This window comes from Suricata suricatta, chromosome 14 (assembly GCF_006229205.1).
Source record: "Suricata suricatta isolate VVHF042 chromosome 14, meerkat_22Aug2017_6uvM2_HiC, whole genome shotgun sequence".
Taxonomy (NCBI): Eukaryota; Metazoa; Chordata; class Mammalia; order Carnivora; family Herpestidae; genus Suricata; species Suricata suricatta.
In genome coordinates, this window is record NC_043713.1 from 27,877,547 (window position 1) to 27,892,904 (window position 15,358).

A 15,358-nucleotide genomic window follows, 5' to 3' on the forward strand; every position below is an offset into this window, starting at 1 on the left:
AGGAGAGGTGGAGCTATCCAGGCTCAAGGGAATCTACCTGCCTACATGGCAAGATTCTGATATATGAGAGGAGAGCTAAGGATTTATTCTCAGGATCCATTCACTGGAATGAAAGCACTTGACATCTGGAAACTCAGGATGGCTACCTTGACTAGTTAATGGCATTGGATGAAGAGACAACATAGGTAAATTGAATCTTTTCACTGTTTCTCCAAATAAGATGGGAGCTTGGATATCAGGGCTCAAGATATCTTTAGTTCTTGTCATAATATTAGGTCAAAATATGCAAAAATTATTTCTAAGTCATCTGAATGGGGAGAACATTCACACTAGAGACCTCTTCTACCACCTAGGGAGAACTTGGCTTTGAGAGCATGTGGCATCCTTCTGACTATGTGTTATCAAACTTGGACGGGTTTGCTCTTCTGGAATCTGCAGCATGTCAGTACACTATAGATGGTGATGCCTGGTGGGAGAGAGGTGCGTGTGAAGGGCCATCAGGCTTATTCCAGCTTTGGGTGTTTGTGGATAGCACCTTCCCACTCCTTATCTGGTATTTGGTCCAGGCAAGCATTTTTATAAATGGAGATTTAGCACATAGTATCCAATTATAGAACAGATCAAAAGATTCACTGCCTTCTGAAACAAACAAGAAAAGCAGAAGGAGTTAAATAGAGAAAAATGGTAAAGAGTCTATGTGACTTCTAAATTCTAGGTGTGTTGTAAGGGGGTTAACAGGACAATGAATCCATCTGCTGGGCCAAGGGGGTTGGAGAATGAATGATTTTCCAAGCAGGAAAGAGGAAATGGAGTGTGCAACTATTGCTATTGCTAAATGAAGTCTCTAATTTCTGTCTCCATAATGGTAATAACTTCCATTTATATGGTGTCTTCCGTCAGCTCTGATCTCAGGGAATGCTCGAAGTCCTCTCTTGACTTAGCTCCTAAATCTGGTCCTCAACAGGCTAAAGGATGGCATCTATATTTATGTCATACCTATTTTAGAAAAGACTAGCTTATGTGAAATAGGACATTGAGATGCTAAGGGAACAAATCCAGAATGGAGAAAGAAACGGTAGAGGGAGAGAAATTGTGAGGCATACTGATGCTTTTTTCCAAGCAGGACCCTCACTATCATCCATGGAAGAGACACCTCGATTCAGGTAAAGTCTCTAAAAGGTCTTAATGTCTCCAGTAACCTCAGCCTCACTCCACCTGCCTTTTACCTTTTAATGGGACTTGGTGCTCCTTGAAGTGTATCACATTAAGGTGAGCACTCTTCAGGGAATCTTGACAAACTCTGACATTGAATTCCAAGTGCTGTTAAAGGCATTTTTTTCCCCTGATGCTTTGGGGGTTCAGAAATAGAGCAGAATACAGGTGAAAAGAGGCCAAGACTTGGAAGGGAGGGGAATGATAGAGAATCAAATCTCCTCCAGTAAGATATTCAACAAGATGTGCAAGGACAACAGACATAATACATACAGACATAGAAACCACCAACAATTATGATTCATTAAAAAACACTGAAGAAAAAAATAAACTCATATAACACAGAGTAAGCACAAAGCAGTAGAGAAAATAACTCTGAGAACTGGACTGCTATAAGAACAGAGGTGGAAGCCTGTCCATGTAGATGATCCAGGCTAATGTCTAGAAAAGGTTGGGACATAAGGGGTCCTTTTTCATTGATTGGAAATTAAATAGAGGGATGTGGTCTTTCCTTAATTACTCTCTTCTGCAATTATCACATTATAGCTGTGAAGATGCCTTAGGGAAAGACATGTAATTGGAGAATGGATATATATCTGAGAGGAAGGGCCATGGAGGAATATATGAGCACTGAGCTTTGGACCAGAACCTGTGTTCTAGACTTGCCTTAACTATTGGTGGCATGTGTTCGAGCTGCAATGCAATGGCCAAAGCCCTGGGCTCAAAATCATAAGTAATGGCTTTCTAAACCTAAGCAGGTCACTTGATCTCTGAGTCTCAGTGTCTTTGTAAAATAGGAATGAAAATACCTCTCTACTAAGATTGCAGGATAATGCAATGCACAAGAAATGCATGTGAAATGGCTTTAAGAACTGAAAATACTATATGAAAGAGGTCTGGTTCAACCCTGTCAGGAAAAGATGGGTAGACATTATCCCAAAGAAACAGAATGCCATGCCTAAGGTCCTACATAACAGAGTTGGGCATAGTACCCAATTTTTAGATTGAATCCAGCTTTCTTTTATGACACTGTCATAATGCCAGTTTCTTTTCACCTGATGTGACAGATTGAAGAACAAATAAGAAGATAGGGAGGGGAAGGGGAATTTTGAAGAAAGTAGTGGCCATCATGTGAATGCAAACCCAGACAGAGCTGTATGGCTAGAGGGTATGCACCTTCAGAGACACACAGGGATCAGAGATGGATCTCCAGCTGGGAACCTTCATGAAGTCAACTAGCACCTGGCAATCCAGTCCAACCACAGAAAAATCTTGGTAAGACTGCTGAGAAGCCTAATGAGCAATGATGGATAGAGGTATTAACTTCTAATATCTTGCTTCTCAGGTCCATTAAGTTAGGATCCTTGCTTAGAGGTTCTTAGTAATAATATGCCACCATTGCTTTTTTGCTAAATAATGCCAAGAAAATACAAAAATTAAGAAAAGCTTCTGTCCCTGGCTAATTCTGGACCTGTGGATCAATTTCACCATACTGAAGGAGAAGCAATAGTTTTTCTCATGTAAAAGTTTAATTTAGCAACTCCTGTTCAAATGGGCTTAATTTGGGTTCTATATAAAAATAAATCAAGTACCTTCAACAAAGTCTGATGATGAGAAACAGAGAAACCCAGAAGAGAACATCCACTTTGGGCAAACATGAAGTATGGGCCATTTATCACCTTCAGCAGGAGACATGACTGCTAATTGGTCTCTTCATGAACCAAGGAGAACATCCACCACTACAGCAATGCACAAGCTAGTGGCAATTTGGGGCAATCTTTAAGTGGTTTCCAACTCATAATCATATTTCTTCTGAAGTCTGCTGGCCTATAAAAATGCCTCTGATTCCTCATGAATACACTGCCCTCACCTTCACTAATGATTGACTACCCGGCAGGGAAGAGGATGAACAAGGGGTACACATCACAAACGGAGGAAGAACACTACACCCAAACCTGAAATAAATATGATTAGTCTTTTAAAAGCAGGCTACGGTTGGAACACTTTGTACTATCTGGGGGTAGGGGGAGCACGAGAAATCCTTTTAGCTTGTGTAGCTCTTAGAAGAGGAGCTTCTACTCTTTTCCTCATAAACAACTGTTCTGTTCTACAAGAGTCTTACCACTTCTGTGATGTGTGGAAGGGACAAAGGGATACTTATGCTGAAGTATCAAGCTTCTGTGGCAAGGCAGGTCTGTGTGGGGGGAAAGTTAGCAAGGAAATTCTGCCAGCAACTGACAAGGAATGAGCTCTTTCTAGTAGCAACCAGTACTTCAAGTTTAGAGATTAGTGGGCAAAATCCCATTCCCAGCAGACATGCCAAGAGACACAGCAGTAAGGTCCCATGGGGTAGGAGGCTCGCAACACCTTTCAGCCAGGCTCCCTCCCCTTCTTGCGAAGAAATGATGAGCGGGATCTGGTCAGGGCAGCTTATCAAATGCTCATGGTCAAAAAGGACAAGATAGCTTGGAGTTATGGCTCCCTCATTAGGTACACTTGAAGATGCCCCTGTGGGCAGCTTTCAGCGGCTCTGCTGTAGACGTCTCACCTAGGATGTGGGACTTCTGGAGGCAGTATGCCATGTAAACGAGATATTGCTCCCATCCAGCATTGACATTCTTGGGATCTTGCTGGCATTCTTAGTAAGTTTTAGAGGTTTTATACCACTAGCAAACTGCACCATCAGATCGAATGAGGACTTAAGAATAGCATCTTTAATAAAAAGCATACACGTAGTGGGTGTGGTTTGTAGTCTAGGTAGCTACTGGGGCTGCCTCTGGGCCCATGGTTCCCAGGCAATGACTCTGAGAGGAAAGGCAGTAAATACCAAATAACAAATGTATAAATAGTGTTGCAAAGTCACATGTGAAGAATGTCCATTTCCATCTGGTCCCTACCTCTCTGCAAACTCGTGAATGCAATGTCTCAATGATGACAGACTCCCAACATGCAAACCCCAGCAATGAAATAATAAGACAGCCCAGGTCTAGGAGAAATGTGCCCTTACCTGGAGACAGGGAGGAGTCGTAAGAATTTCTCTCCTTGCGGCTCATCTTGAAGGCTTGGATGTCCTTTTCCCTGTATGTCCCAAAGCCCTCATAGCTCCTCCTTTTACTCCCACTCATGTCACTGTCCCACTTGTCATTTGAAGGGGTCATATCACTGAACACATCCAGGCTCTCAGATCTGGTGCTGCCACCATCCCCACCACTGCCAGAGTACCTCTTTGTGCATGAGTCTGCAGGCTCGTTGCTCAAGTCACCTTTGTCCTTGGCCTGTGTCCAATGCTGGGCATCAGAAAGTGACAGCGTAGACAAGGTGTCCACCTCGAAGTTGTTCTTAGAAGCTTTGTGGCCGGCTTCACTGTGCTGGTGCTTCTGCTTCTCCTTATGCTTATTTTTCTCACTCACTAGTGGGAGCTCCTTGTCAGCACTACTTAGCCGCTCGCTAAGGATGTGGCTGGAGAAGCCTGTGGCTTTGCCTGCAAAGAGACCACTCAGGTTGTCATGGGTCCCCAGGATCCGATCTTCCTTGTGCTTATGCTTGTGTTTGTGTTTTCTCTTGTGGAGCCGACCACTGGACAGACCGGCACTGCCCGCCTTGGGAGGATTCAGGGATGGCTGCATGTCACCAAGGCCCATGCCGACAGGTCCCTGCAGGTGCACTCCATGCTTTGCTTTATGCTTAGCTGTACCAGACATCTTCACATGGGAGCTTGTGTGGAACTGAGGTGGTGGCACTGTTGGCCTCATGAATGGGGAAGCTGCTCCAAGCGTATGAGACAGGTACAAAGGAGCTGGGTACTGACTGTAATAACCAAGGTTCATCATAGGCATTGATGTGTAAGGCATTCCATAGGGTGCATAGTAACTTCCACTGGGAATAGGGTAGCTGAACCCTTGTAAAAAAGGCACCTTTGTCATGGTGTCATTGGTTTTTGCAGGCCTACCACGCTTCTTCTTTGACTTCAAGTCTGAAGTCCTGCGAAGATAGAGCAACGGGTCATACTGGATATATGGCACCGGGTAATAGTGATCGAAATTAATCCGAAAAATGCTGGGATACGGATTCTCGTGGTAGAAGGTGTAACTCCGGTGGGAGATCCTGAACACCTGGAACTTGGTGATGAGCTCTTCCAGGTCTGCCAGAAACTGAAGGTCATCACGATTTTGCAGGCTTTTCCGTTTCCTCTTGTGCTTTGGCTTCTTGAGGCTTTCATGAGCCAGGAAGTTGTCCACTATTAGATGCTTCTGCCGGTGGCCATGCCGGTTCTTTGTGCTGGTGTCAGACGGAATGGTCTCCGGGTTGTCCAGGGAGCAGAAGTCAAATGAGTACCTCCGTCGGGATTCTGAACTCTTCTCCGCTTGGTCAGACGTGCTGTTGTTGTCCGTCCCAATGCCGCTGTCACTTGGGATCGTCTCCTCACTGTGTGACTCGCTCACAGGGGACAGAGTTATTTCCTTGAGTGACCCAATTTCGCAAAGGTGGGAAGGTGAGTTGGCCATCAGCCTGGGGGGAGACAGCTTCCAGGCTCCACTATGTATTCCCTTTTGGGTTTTGGTTGGAAGAGCACTGATAGGCTGGAGATTTGGCATAGTTTTCAACTCTGAAAAATTGGTTTCAGTGCTGGCGGGGCTCAGGTTGCCATTTGACCCACCTAACTGTGTTGAAAGTGGGTGCATAGCTGCTGGTGAAGATGCCACAAGTGACTGAAAGTTGGAAGGCACGGCTGGAACATCCGGCTGGCTAGAAACAGGCCTTGGGTGCTTGATGGCTGTTTTGGGTTCCTCAGATGGGGGTGGCAGCTCTGCTCTTGGCTTCCTGCCCCTCTTTTTGCCAATGTAGATGGTTCCCCTCTTGCTGACGTTAATCTGCTTGCCCAATTTGCTCTCGATGGCTGCTGCCCCAGGGCTGGTCTCTGGGGGAGCTTTAGCCTTTAGAGCAATGTTGCTGGAGCAGGACAAGATCTGGTTCAAGATATTTTTCCTCTTGAGTGTTTTCATCTTATTGATAGTTTTGATGGTCTTCTTATCCAACACCCCAAGCTTTCCAACTTTTTTGTGAAATTTCATCTCGCTCATGGGCTTGTCCTCTCCTGGCACTAGTTGGGCCAACTTAGCTAAACTGCGTCGTCTCTTTCTTTTCTTCGTGCCAGGGAACTCCCGGCTGATGGGACTGACTGGGCTGGTAGAAGTTCCCTCATGAATCGTCTCGACTGTGAGCAAAGGCTGCTTCTTCGGCCGCCCCCGCTTCTTCTTGACTGGCGTGATCACAGTAAGACTGTCTGTGTTGGTGTACAGAGGGCTGGATGGGGTGATGGGATAGGCAGATGGTGGTTCCACCATCAGTTTATCGGAGGTGGCCATGACTGCCTCCCGAAGCATACTGGTGGGCTTTGGTTTGCTGCACGTCCACCTCCGTTTTGCAGCAAATTTGGGATGCTGGATTTCTGGGAGCTTTCTCGATGGAGAGTGGTCCGTGCATGTTGGAGGCGTCACAATCATGGGTGGCTTCCGCTGCTTAGACACACCTCCTGAAACGACTTTCTCGGCATTTCCACCTGTTTCAAGGCCAACTGAGGGGGACTCATTCTCTATCATTTTACTCAACTTAGGGACACGGGGATCTTTCTTATTTCCCTCAGGATTGGAAAGTATCCTGTTAACCACTTCACTGCTCATAGTGATTCCAGAAGCCAGGGCTTTCTCTGGCATGATCTTTTCCACCACTGCTTTGATGGACTGTCTCTTTTTCCTCTTATGGCTGGTTGGATCTAGACAGGGTGCCTTGATAGGGATAGTAATCCGGACATGACTTGAGTCATTTTCAGGATTACTGACAGAACTTGTGTTCTGCCTGGCTGGTGATGCCTCTTGGGCATTATCTGCAGAGTAGCCTTCCCTTTTCCCTTCTGTATTGTCGAATGCTTTCTGGGCATTCTTGACCCAGTCCAGGTCTGGGTTTGACATGGTTTGACTTATCACATCTTTTTTACTGGACTTTTTCTTGCTGACTATAGTAGGTGGTTCTGGGGGCTCCTTCACAACTCCGCCATCTTGATCTACCAAGGGCTGAAGCCCATTGCACTCAACAGAGCTGCTGGGTGGGGCTGGTGAGCTGTGGCTGCCTGGGGATGGGACCACACCTCCCAAGAGCAGATCTTTGCTGCTGTTGGACAACTGACTCCATGTACTCCCTGCATTGCCTTTCTTACCCTGGGCCTTTGCAAAGGAAGCCACAGGCTCAAGAGCGGGGATCTTGCTGGTGCTTGCAGTTTCTCTGCCAGAGTCTGGACTGATGAAGCAATTCTGAGTGGCAGGTCCACTGTCAGAGTTGGTGGACCAGTCCATGTGGTTCTGGCTGCTGCTTTTTTGCTGGTGCTTTGGTTTTAAGGTGTCACTGGTGACGTCCTGTGGGAGGCCTGGGTCATAGTGGAGAGCTGAGTGTTTCTGTGGCCGCTCATAAGCCTAAGGGTGGAGAGGGTAGAGAAGGAGAGAGAGAGAGAAACAAAGATGAGCATGTTGGAGTTATTTAAAATTCAATGTCAAAAGGCTTAATTATTTGAAAGTTGGAAATGGCCACCTTAATTCCAGAATATTTTTGAAGGCTTTCTTATTTGCAGAAGTAAAAATATGTTGCACTGATTTAGAACATTAATAAGGATGTTTTAATCACTGTCTTTTTCCTGTTAAACAATAGGAACTTTTACCAATCTTGGTTGAATGCAATCTCAGAATAGAGGACAGGCTCCGCAGGTCACTTAGCTCAGTGCCTGCCTTCTATACATGAAAAAGCTGAAACTTTTCTAACAGGGAATCCTGCCCATGGTGGCAGAGCCCAGGAGAAAATGTGAACTTCCCAACTCCCTGGTCCCTTTGCCTAACTCAAGCTGCCTCTTACTTCTGTTCCAACTTCCCCTCCAATGTCTTTTCTTTGCTTCCTCCTACTGAAGTTCATTTCTGTTTGCACTTGACCTGGGAGTTTAGCATCTCTGTGCTCAAACAAGTAGCTCATTGGGAACCACTACAACAAGGAAAAACAGCACAAACTGAGGAACTAGGTGGGAATTTGAAGACTGTGAGAGGGCAAGGGAGCTAGTCAAGGACATGGAGAAGAAGAAACAGAACAGGAAAGAAACTCAAAAGACCTTCCACCCTTCTGACTTCTAGGAGCAGTGTGGTGTTGGGAGTTAGCACACTGAGGCATCCTGAAGCCCCAGGTTAGGCACTGACAGCTCTCTTGAGAAAACTCCTCAACAATTTCAAAAGTAACCTTGAGTCTCCTGAACAAATGGGCTGAAAAAAAAATGCATGGTCACTCAAGATCATTGCTCCCAACTCTGTCAGCTGTGCTTTTCCCGGAACAAATTCTACAGGAAAGTCTCCAGACTTCAGCACCTTCCTCAGGACTGACTCTTCAGTAGGGAAAGGCTGAACCTGTGGTAGAGATCTGATGTAGCCAGGGGCTACAAAGTCACAGAGGGAGTAGACAGTGAACAGGTCTTTTTGAGATATTAAAAGTTTTTTTTAAGGTTCATTAATTTTGAGAAAGCATGCAACCTGGGAAGGGGCAGATAGAGATGAGGACAGAAGATCAGAGAGAGGCATGCCCTGTGCTGACAGCAACGAGCCTGATGAGGGGCTTGACCTAACGAACTGTGAGATCATAACCTGAACTGAAGGTGGATGCTTAACCAACTGAGCCACCCAGGTGCTCAAGGCATTAAAAGTTTTTAATGTAGATACACTTATTGCAGATAGATTTTAAGGCATGCTCCCAGTACAGAGAACTATTCAAAAAAGTGTATTGTAAGTACTGTTTTATAAATACAAGCAGTAAACATATAGGATGCATTATCCTAAGATGTGTTAAAGAATAGGAGATACTAGTAAATTGAAGAAAGCTTTAGATAATATCTTCACTAAATGATGGTTGGTTTAGTGGACTTAGGGAATTTTAACCTGTAATATGTATCTGTCTTTATCTATGTATCTACCCATGTATCTATCACCTATCTGTACCTATTTGCCACTGATTCTCTAGCATTTATACTTCATTAAAAAGCATTGCTTATAGTCCCTATTAAGAATTAAAGCACAGGTGTCAGAAAGCATTATGGGTAAAATTCAATGCAGTAAAGCAAGTAGGGTTTTGTTTTGTTTTGTTTTGTTTTTCATCCTGGTTCCTGGAATCCCTAGGGTTATTTTCTGCCTCCCTGATTTTGTAAAATCCTGTTTTTACTTCCAGTATTGGATTCTGTTTTTTAAGTATCATTAGAGAGTCTCCCTAGGGTAAGCTTATAAGTGCCCAGGAGAAAATTAAGACAAAAATTTACTTTTTGTATTTACTTTTTTCTTCACCTTGCAATGTTTAGGGGACATCACCATCATCAACATCTAGATTAATCCTGCACTTGACTTTGCTAGAAATTATTGCTGTGGACATAAGCTGCTATCCTGTTTAAAAAAATACAGAAATCTTATTCATGGCATAAAATGTTGAATGTCACTTATCTTTTATGAATCAGGGCTCTGCTAATTTGTGCTTTAGATTTTAGTTGGCACTGTGTGTATACTCACAGGATGACAGGTCTACAAACGGGCTTGGAAACAAAATTTTCCACTCTTTAGTGCAATAGTGTAGTTGGTAACTAATACTAGAACACTCTGAGAGTTAGTGCTGGTGCTTCTTAAACATTACAGGGCAGAAAATATCTGAGTTTCTAGTTTGGACTCTGGCAAAGCAGGACTTACAGTCACCCTATTTCCCCTGGCTCCCCACTTTTTTACCACCCCTCCACACTTTTCTAGATCTGATCACTGAAGTCCACACCGGGACTTCATAGTGAAGCTGGAATTTTTGGCCCCTGATCCCACCAGTTTCCCTCAATTGCTCTGTCTTTTTCTTCCTGGAATGTAGCAGAATCCTTAATTAATACTCCTCATGTTCGAATCTCAGTTCGATTGTAGGGTGGTTCTCCACCTTAGAGAAATACTCCTGTTAGAAGTTTTCATGAAAACGGGTATGTTATCTTTATTGCACTTTTATTTTAGTTGTAATTTTACATGTGATTTGTGCCTTAACTGAATTAATGCCCATTTCCCTTTCTAGCCTGTACACACCATCACATAAGTGCCAAGCGCAGCACCCGGCAAATAGTTGGCACTCGACAAACACTTACTGAACAAATGAAGGAACACACATTTTGCTCTGGGTACATTTCATTTTTATCAATAGTGAGATTGATGGCCTATATATTACAACATATTGTCTGCAAACACAGTTACCCCTGCAGCCAATTTCTTAGGCCATTCCATCTACATGCACCATTGTCTCTCATAAAGACATCGATCACAATCTTCATAATGCTTTGTGCCATTTGTTCGTGTACTTTTCTGTCTCCCTCTCCTAGAATGTAAGTACTTTGAGGTCAGAGACACATTTATCTTCTTATCCCCTGTGCCTACTACAAAGCAAACACCTAGAAAGTTCCCAATAAATGTTTGTTGAGTGAATAAACAAAAGCATGTATGAAATGCCTACTGCACACAGAAGATAATAAACGTCCAGTCATTCATTTGATAATGCTCATAAGGAAATTGGAGCACTCAAATGCATTAGGTGTTAAACACAAAAAAAATCCTTCCCAAATACTTAAGGACTAAAGGCATTCGGAAGGTAACTCCTCTTCAATGCAATTTTTACTATTAGTTCTCCCTCATCTCCTGTTAATTATTTCACTTTCCAATTAACTCTGCCTTTGGGGAAGGCCATGTGACTGTCAGGGTGGATTTCACTCTGGCAGTTGAAAGGTGGGGCCTGCTCACTTACACCCAGGGCAGACCAGCTGAAAGTAATGCAGTTAAGTGTGCCTGGTTCCCAGTGCCTCCATCTGGACACTGCCTGATCTCATTGTTTCTACCATTTCAGCTGCAATTTGCCCTGCTGGGAGAGCTGCACAATCAAAGGGCAGGGTGTACAAAAGGGAAGTACAACAAAGGATCAAGACTAATGGGGGAAATGGTGCTTTAAACCCTGCACTGAGATGGGCTGCAGTGAAGGGGCAAAGAGACTGAGAAGGAGCGCTCTCTAAGGGGTCCAGGAGAACACGGCTTTTCTCCGGCCTTGGCTGATGGCTATATCCCATTGCATTTCACGGAATCCCATTTCTTCATCTGTCAGCCATGCCATATTGTATACACAGTGGTAAGGCTGTCAGTTCCAATATGTCCTTCACTGAGAATGGAGTACTTACTCCATTGAGACAGAGATGGACATGGCAAAACAGGCCCCTGGCTCAATGTTGGCTGGGGCAAGCGAGGGGTCCCCCTTCCGCCCTTCCAGCGGTCAGTCTCCCCATGGGGGTCTTTGACTGAGGGCTTTATTGACCCACTTAGCACATGCTTCCATTTCCCCCTTAGATTCTGCATTTTTCTGGGAGCAAGACCTGAATCTTTTAAGGCCTCTCTCCTACCTTCCATCCATGGCAGGGGTGTGGCCTAAAATGGCTACCAAACAAAGGGAGGCCTGATGGTATTCTACATTGGGCTGATTATTTTTGTTGAACACTTTGAGTACCAAATAAGCCCAGCATATCTCTTGGCTGTTCCCCCTACCCCCATGAATTGTTCGTAAAACATACAGTCACTTGGAAGATGTGGCTTACTTTTATAAGAAAAATGCTTTCTGTGCCCATTCAGCCTAGATGCCAAATGCTCATCACTGAACCTCCATTCTGAAACTAGACAGATATCTCTTCTAAATGTGTTTATGGAAGCGAGTTCCTCTGCAATGTAAAAAATTATTTTGTAAAGTGGATACCTATCCCCTCCCCTACAACCAATGTATAATAGATCATATACATTTCAATTTTGCATAAGTCAGATTACTTTATAAATAGCACTTGATTTTTGTCTACTTTTAAGAACAAGCATGAGATCACTGCATAAAAACTTGAAAAATCCGTAAAAATGGGAAGATAATGAGTCACCCAGTCTTATCTATGGTTTATCTAAAGTAAGGGTTGTCACAATGAGAGAAGAGGGCTATTTGGGTCTGAGAAAAATCATATAACTCATCAAAAATCCAGCATGACTTTGTGGGAGATAAACTACTCTTTTGGGTTAGCTGTGTTTGTGCTGCATTCTGCTGACACTGATAATTTAAATTTACTGTTTGTGAGATATTTTGCTTTACAAGAGTAGGAAAATATGCCTGGGTATGAAGGAATGAGGGGAGTTTTGCTCTGAATTTGGCAATGGATGCTTCTCAAGATGGGATCCTGGATCGCTGTACCAGAACTACCTAAAGTACAGATCCGTGGGCCCCGCTGCAGATCTACCGATTGTAATCTTCTAGAATGGGACCAAGGAATTGCATTTTAACATGTTCTCCAGAAAATTCTGAAGCACAATCAAGTTTTAAAAGCACTGATCTAATGTTCCAATACCATCATTCCTCTGGGGTGGGGCTCTTCTGTGGTTGCCATGACATCTGTAGCACTTTTTGGTGGTACATGTGCAGAACAAATCACCATAGGCGCCTGTTAGGATATGCAATTTGGCACCAATAAGCATTCTTGTTTTGCTCTCTGAACTCTTTGTAATTTACATAGTAAGAAACTCTAACACTGTATCCTGTTTAGATATTCCAAGTACACTGCAGGGTGAGGTAGGCAGAGAACTCAGTGGTGTGTGTGCATGAGTGTGCTGTTCTCCCAGAAAGACTTTGGAATGCAGGTGTTCATGACCTCCCACCCTGGGATTCCTATTTCCCCAACTCATGCAGGCCAATCCCCAGAACCCTGGGGTATCGTATCCTGGCATTTATCTCTGAGGCTCAAAGCAAGTGATCAAGCCTGAACAAGAACTGAGTGTGGGAGACAAGGAATGCAACCAGAAACCATCTGACGAAAGCTCAACCCTGATTGTACATTAGAATCATCAAGGAAGCTTCATAAAGAATACCATGCCTGGGATCTAACCCAGACCAATTAAATCAGCATTCTAGAAGCGGGGTCTAAACAGCAGTACTTTTTTCAAAGCTCTTGGTTATCCCAATGGGCAGACGAAGTTGAGAACCACTGGATTATATCAAATACGAGGGTTGGGTTAGGGACTAGAGAGGCTCTGATATTATCAGATGTTCCAGCTCAGTGGTTTTCAAATGTGTTCCACAGAGTCCTAGGATTTTTAAAAAACATTTCTGAACTATAGCCAGTGGATGGGGCAAGAGGGATGCTCCACATCATTCCTTTAACCCCCAAATAAACAGAACAGCCTTGCAAATGATTTCATTTATGAGTGTGGGGGTTGGGGAGAGACGGGTCTATCACTTAAAGAAAGACTTTGAGGATGACTCTTTAGGCTCATGAATAGGAAGAACGCATATACCAGCTTCCATTGAACTTGAACACAGAGGATCTCTCCTCAACCCAGTTCATTCCTGCATTTGCTAATGGTAGGTATAGAAGAATGTCACTAAGTACCTTATTTGAATCATGGCCTTATGACCCTCTGATTCCATGGGTGTGATGGACTGAATATTTATGTTCCTCCAAAATTCATATGTTAAAATCCTAAACCCCAATGTGATGGTATTAGGAAATGGGGTCTTTGGGAACACAGTGTGATTAGGTAATGAGGACAGAGCTTTCATGAATGGGATTAATGCTCCTATCATAAGAGACACCCCCAAAGAGCTCTCTTGTCCTTCTCCATGTGAGGCAAGAGACATATGAGAGCCATCTCTCAACCAGGAAGGAGGTTCTCACTAGACACTGAATCTGCCAATCTTGGACTTGATCTTAGACTTCCTAGCCATCAGAACTATGATAAATTTCTGTTGTTTATAAGCTACCCATCCATGGTATTTTGTTATAGCAGCCTGAACAGAAGCACTACCCCACTACTAAATGGACATAACATTTTCAGTTAAGTATATAAAGTAAATGAGTCCTCATTTCCTGTCACATGAGTTGCCCTGGAAAGTCACCTTGATTTACTTCCCATAGGAACTATTCCTGATTTGCTGTTTGGGGCCTGTGAGTAATACTAACACACTCCCTTTCCTCAGGGTGATAACAGCTGGTGCAAAGACAGAGGCCCCTAACATATGCTTCCTTCGGTATAGGGTAATTCTGCATAATTTAAAATGATCGTTGACTTCATTCCAGCCACAATGTTATAATAGGTATTAGACTTACCCTTTCCATGGAAACAAATGTAAAACTGAACAAAATATATGAAGCAACTGTTTTCAGGCACTGGACAAGAGACTATATGGATTGTAATTCTAGAGAGAAGGAAACTCATGAGGCCCCCTATCATTACTTTTTTTGCCTGGGAGCACTTTCTGAACATGGACCCAGAAAAGTGGAAGCCAGAAATTTGTGATCTCTCTGCATGGAAGAAACAGAGATCAGAGTATGGGGCTAAGGGAACTGGAATATGAGAGACAGGGTAATTGAGAAGAGGGAGCCATGAAGAAAAGAAACCCTAGAAACCTTTATAGTGATCTTCTTATGTCATTGGCCAATTTTTAACCAGTACCTGAAGGCAAGACTCCATGAACCAACAGAGTGAAGCTACTGGGGGTCCATAAACTGAACATAGAATCCTGAGATCACTAATATCTGGCAATGTTGGATTTCCACTTAGCTAGAGTGGGGTAACTTTAATGAATATTTCAGACATTTGGCTGATATTCCAGAAATGGTGCTCCTTAAGAGTAGGATTATACTAGCCCTAGAATAGAAACTATGTTAGTCCCTCTCTAACAAGGTTTGAAAAGAATCCTCAATAGAATAAAGCTAATCTGCCAGTTAATTAACTACTTCTCAGAACAAAGTCAAGCTCTTTAAAGGAAAACAACAAAACCCAGAATCTATACAATATAATATCTACAATATCTAGGACCCCATAAAAGATGTGTCAGACAAGCAAAGAAATAGGCAAATGTGACCCACAATCAAGAGAACAGAGACAGATCCAAGGCTCCTAAAACAACCATTATGAAAATGTTCAAGTGTTGAAAGGAAAAGGTGAACGTAATCGATGAACATATGGGGAATGTCAGCAAAGAGACAACAACTCTACCAAAAAAACCAAATGAAAATTCTAAATTGGGAAAATATAATATCTGAAAA

General features: G+C 43.5%; 1 protein-coding gene across 3 annotated transcripts in view; it reads right to left on the bottom strand.

The window, feature by feature from the left end:
- Nucleotides 1-15,358, bottom strand: part of SETBP1 (SET binding protein 1) — a 369,979-nt gene that overhangs the window by 102,881 nt on the left and 251,740 nt on the right. For all 3 annotated transcript variants that reach the window (XM_029922074.1, XM_029922076.1, XM_029922075.1), the window contains one exon: nt 4,220-7,679. In XM_029922074.1, coding sequence (XP_029777934.1) covers nt 4,220-7,679 — 3,460 coding nt within the window. The remainder of the gene's footprint in view (nt 1-4,219; nt 7,680-15,358) is intronic.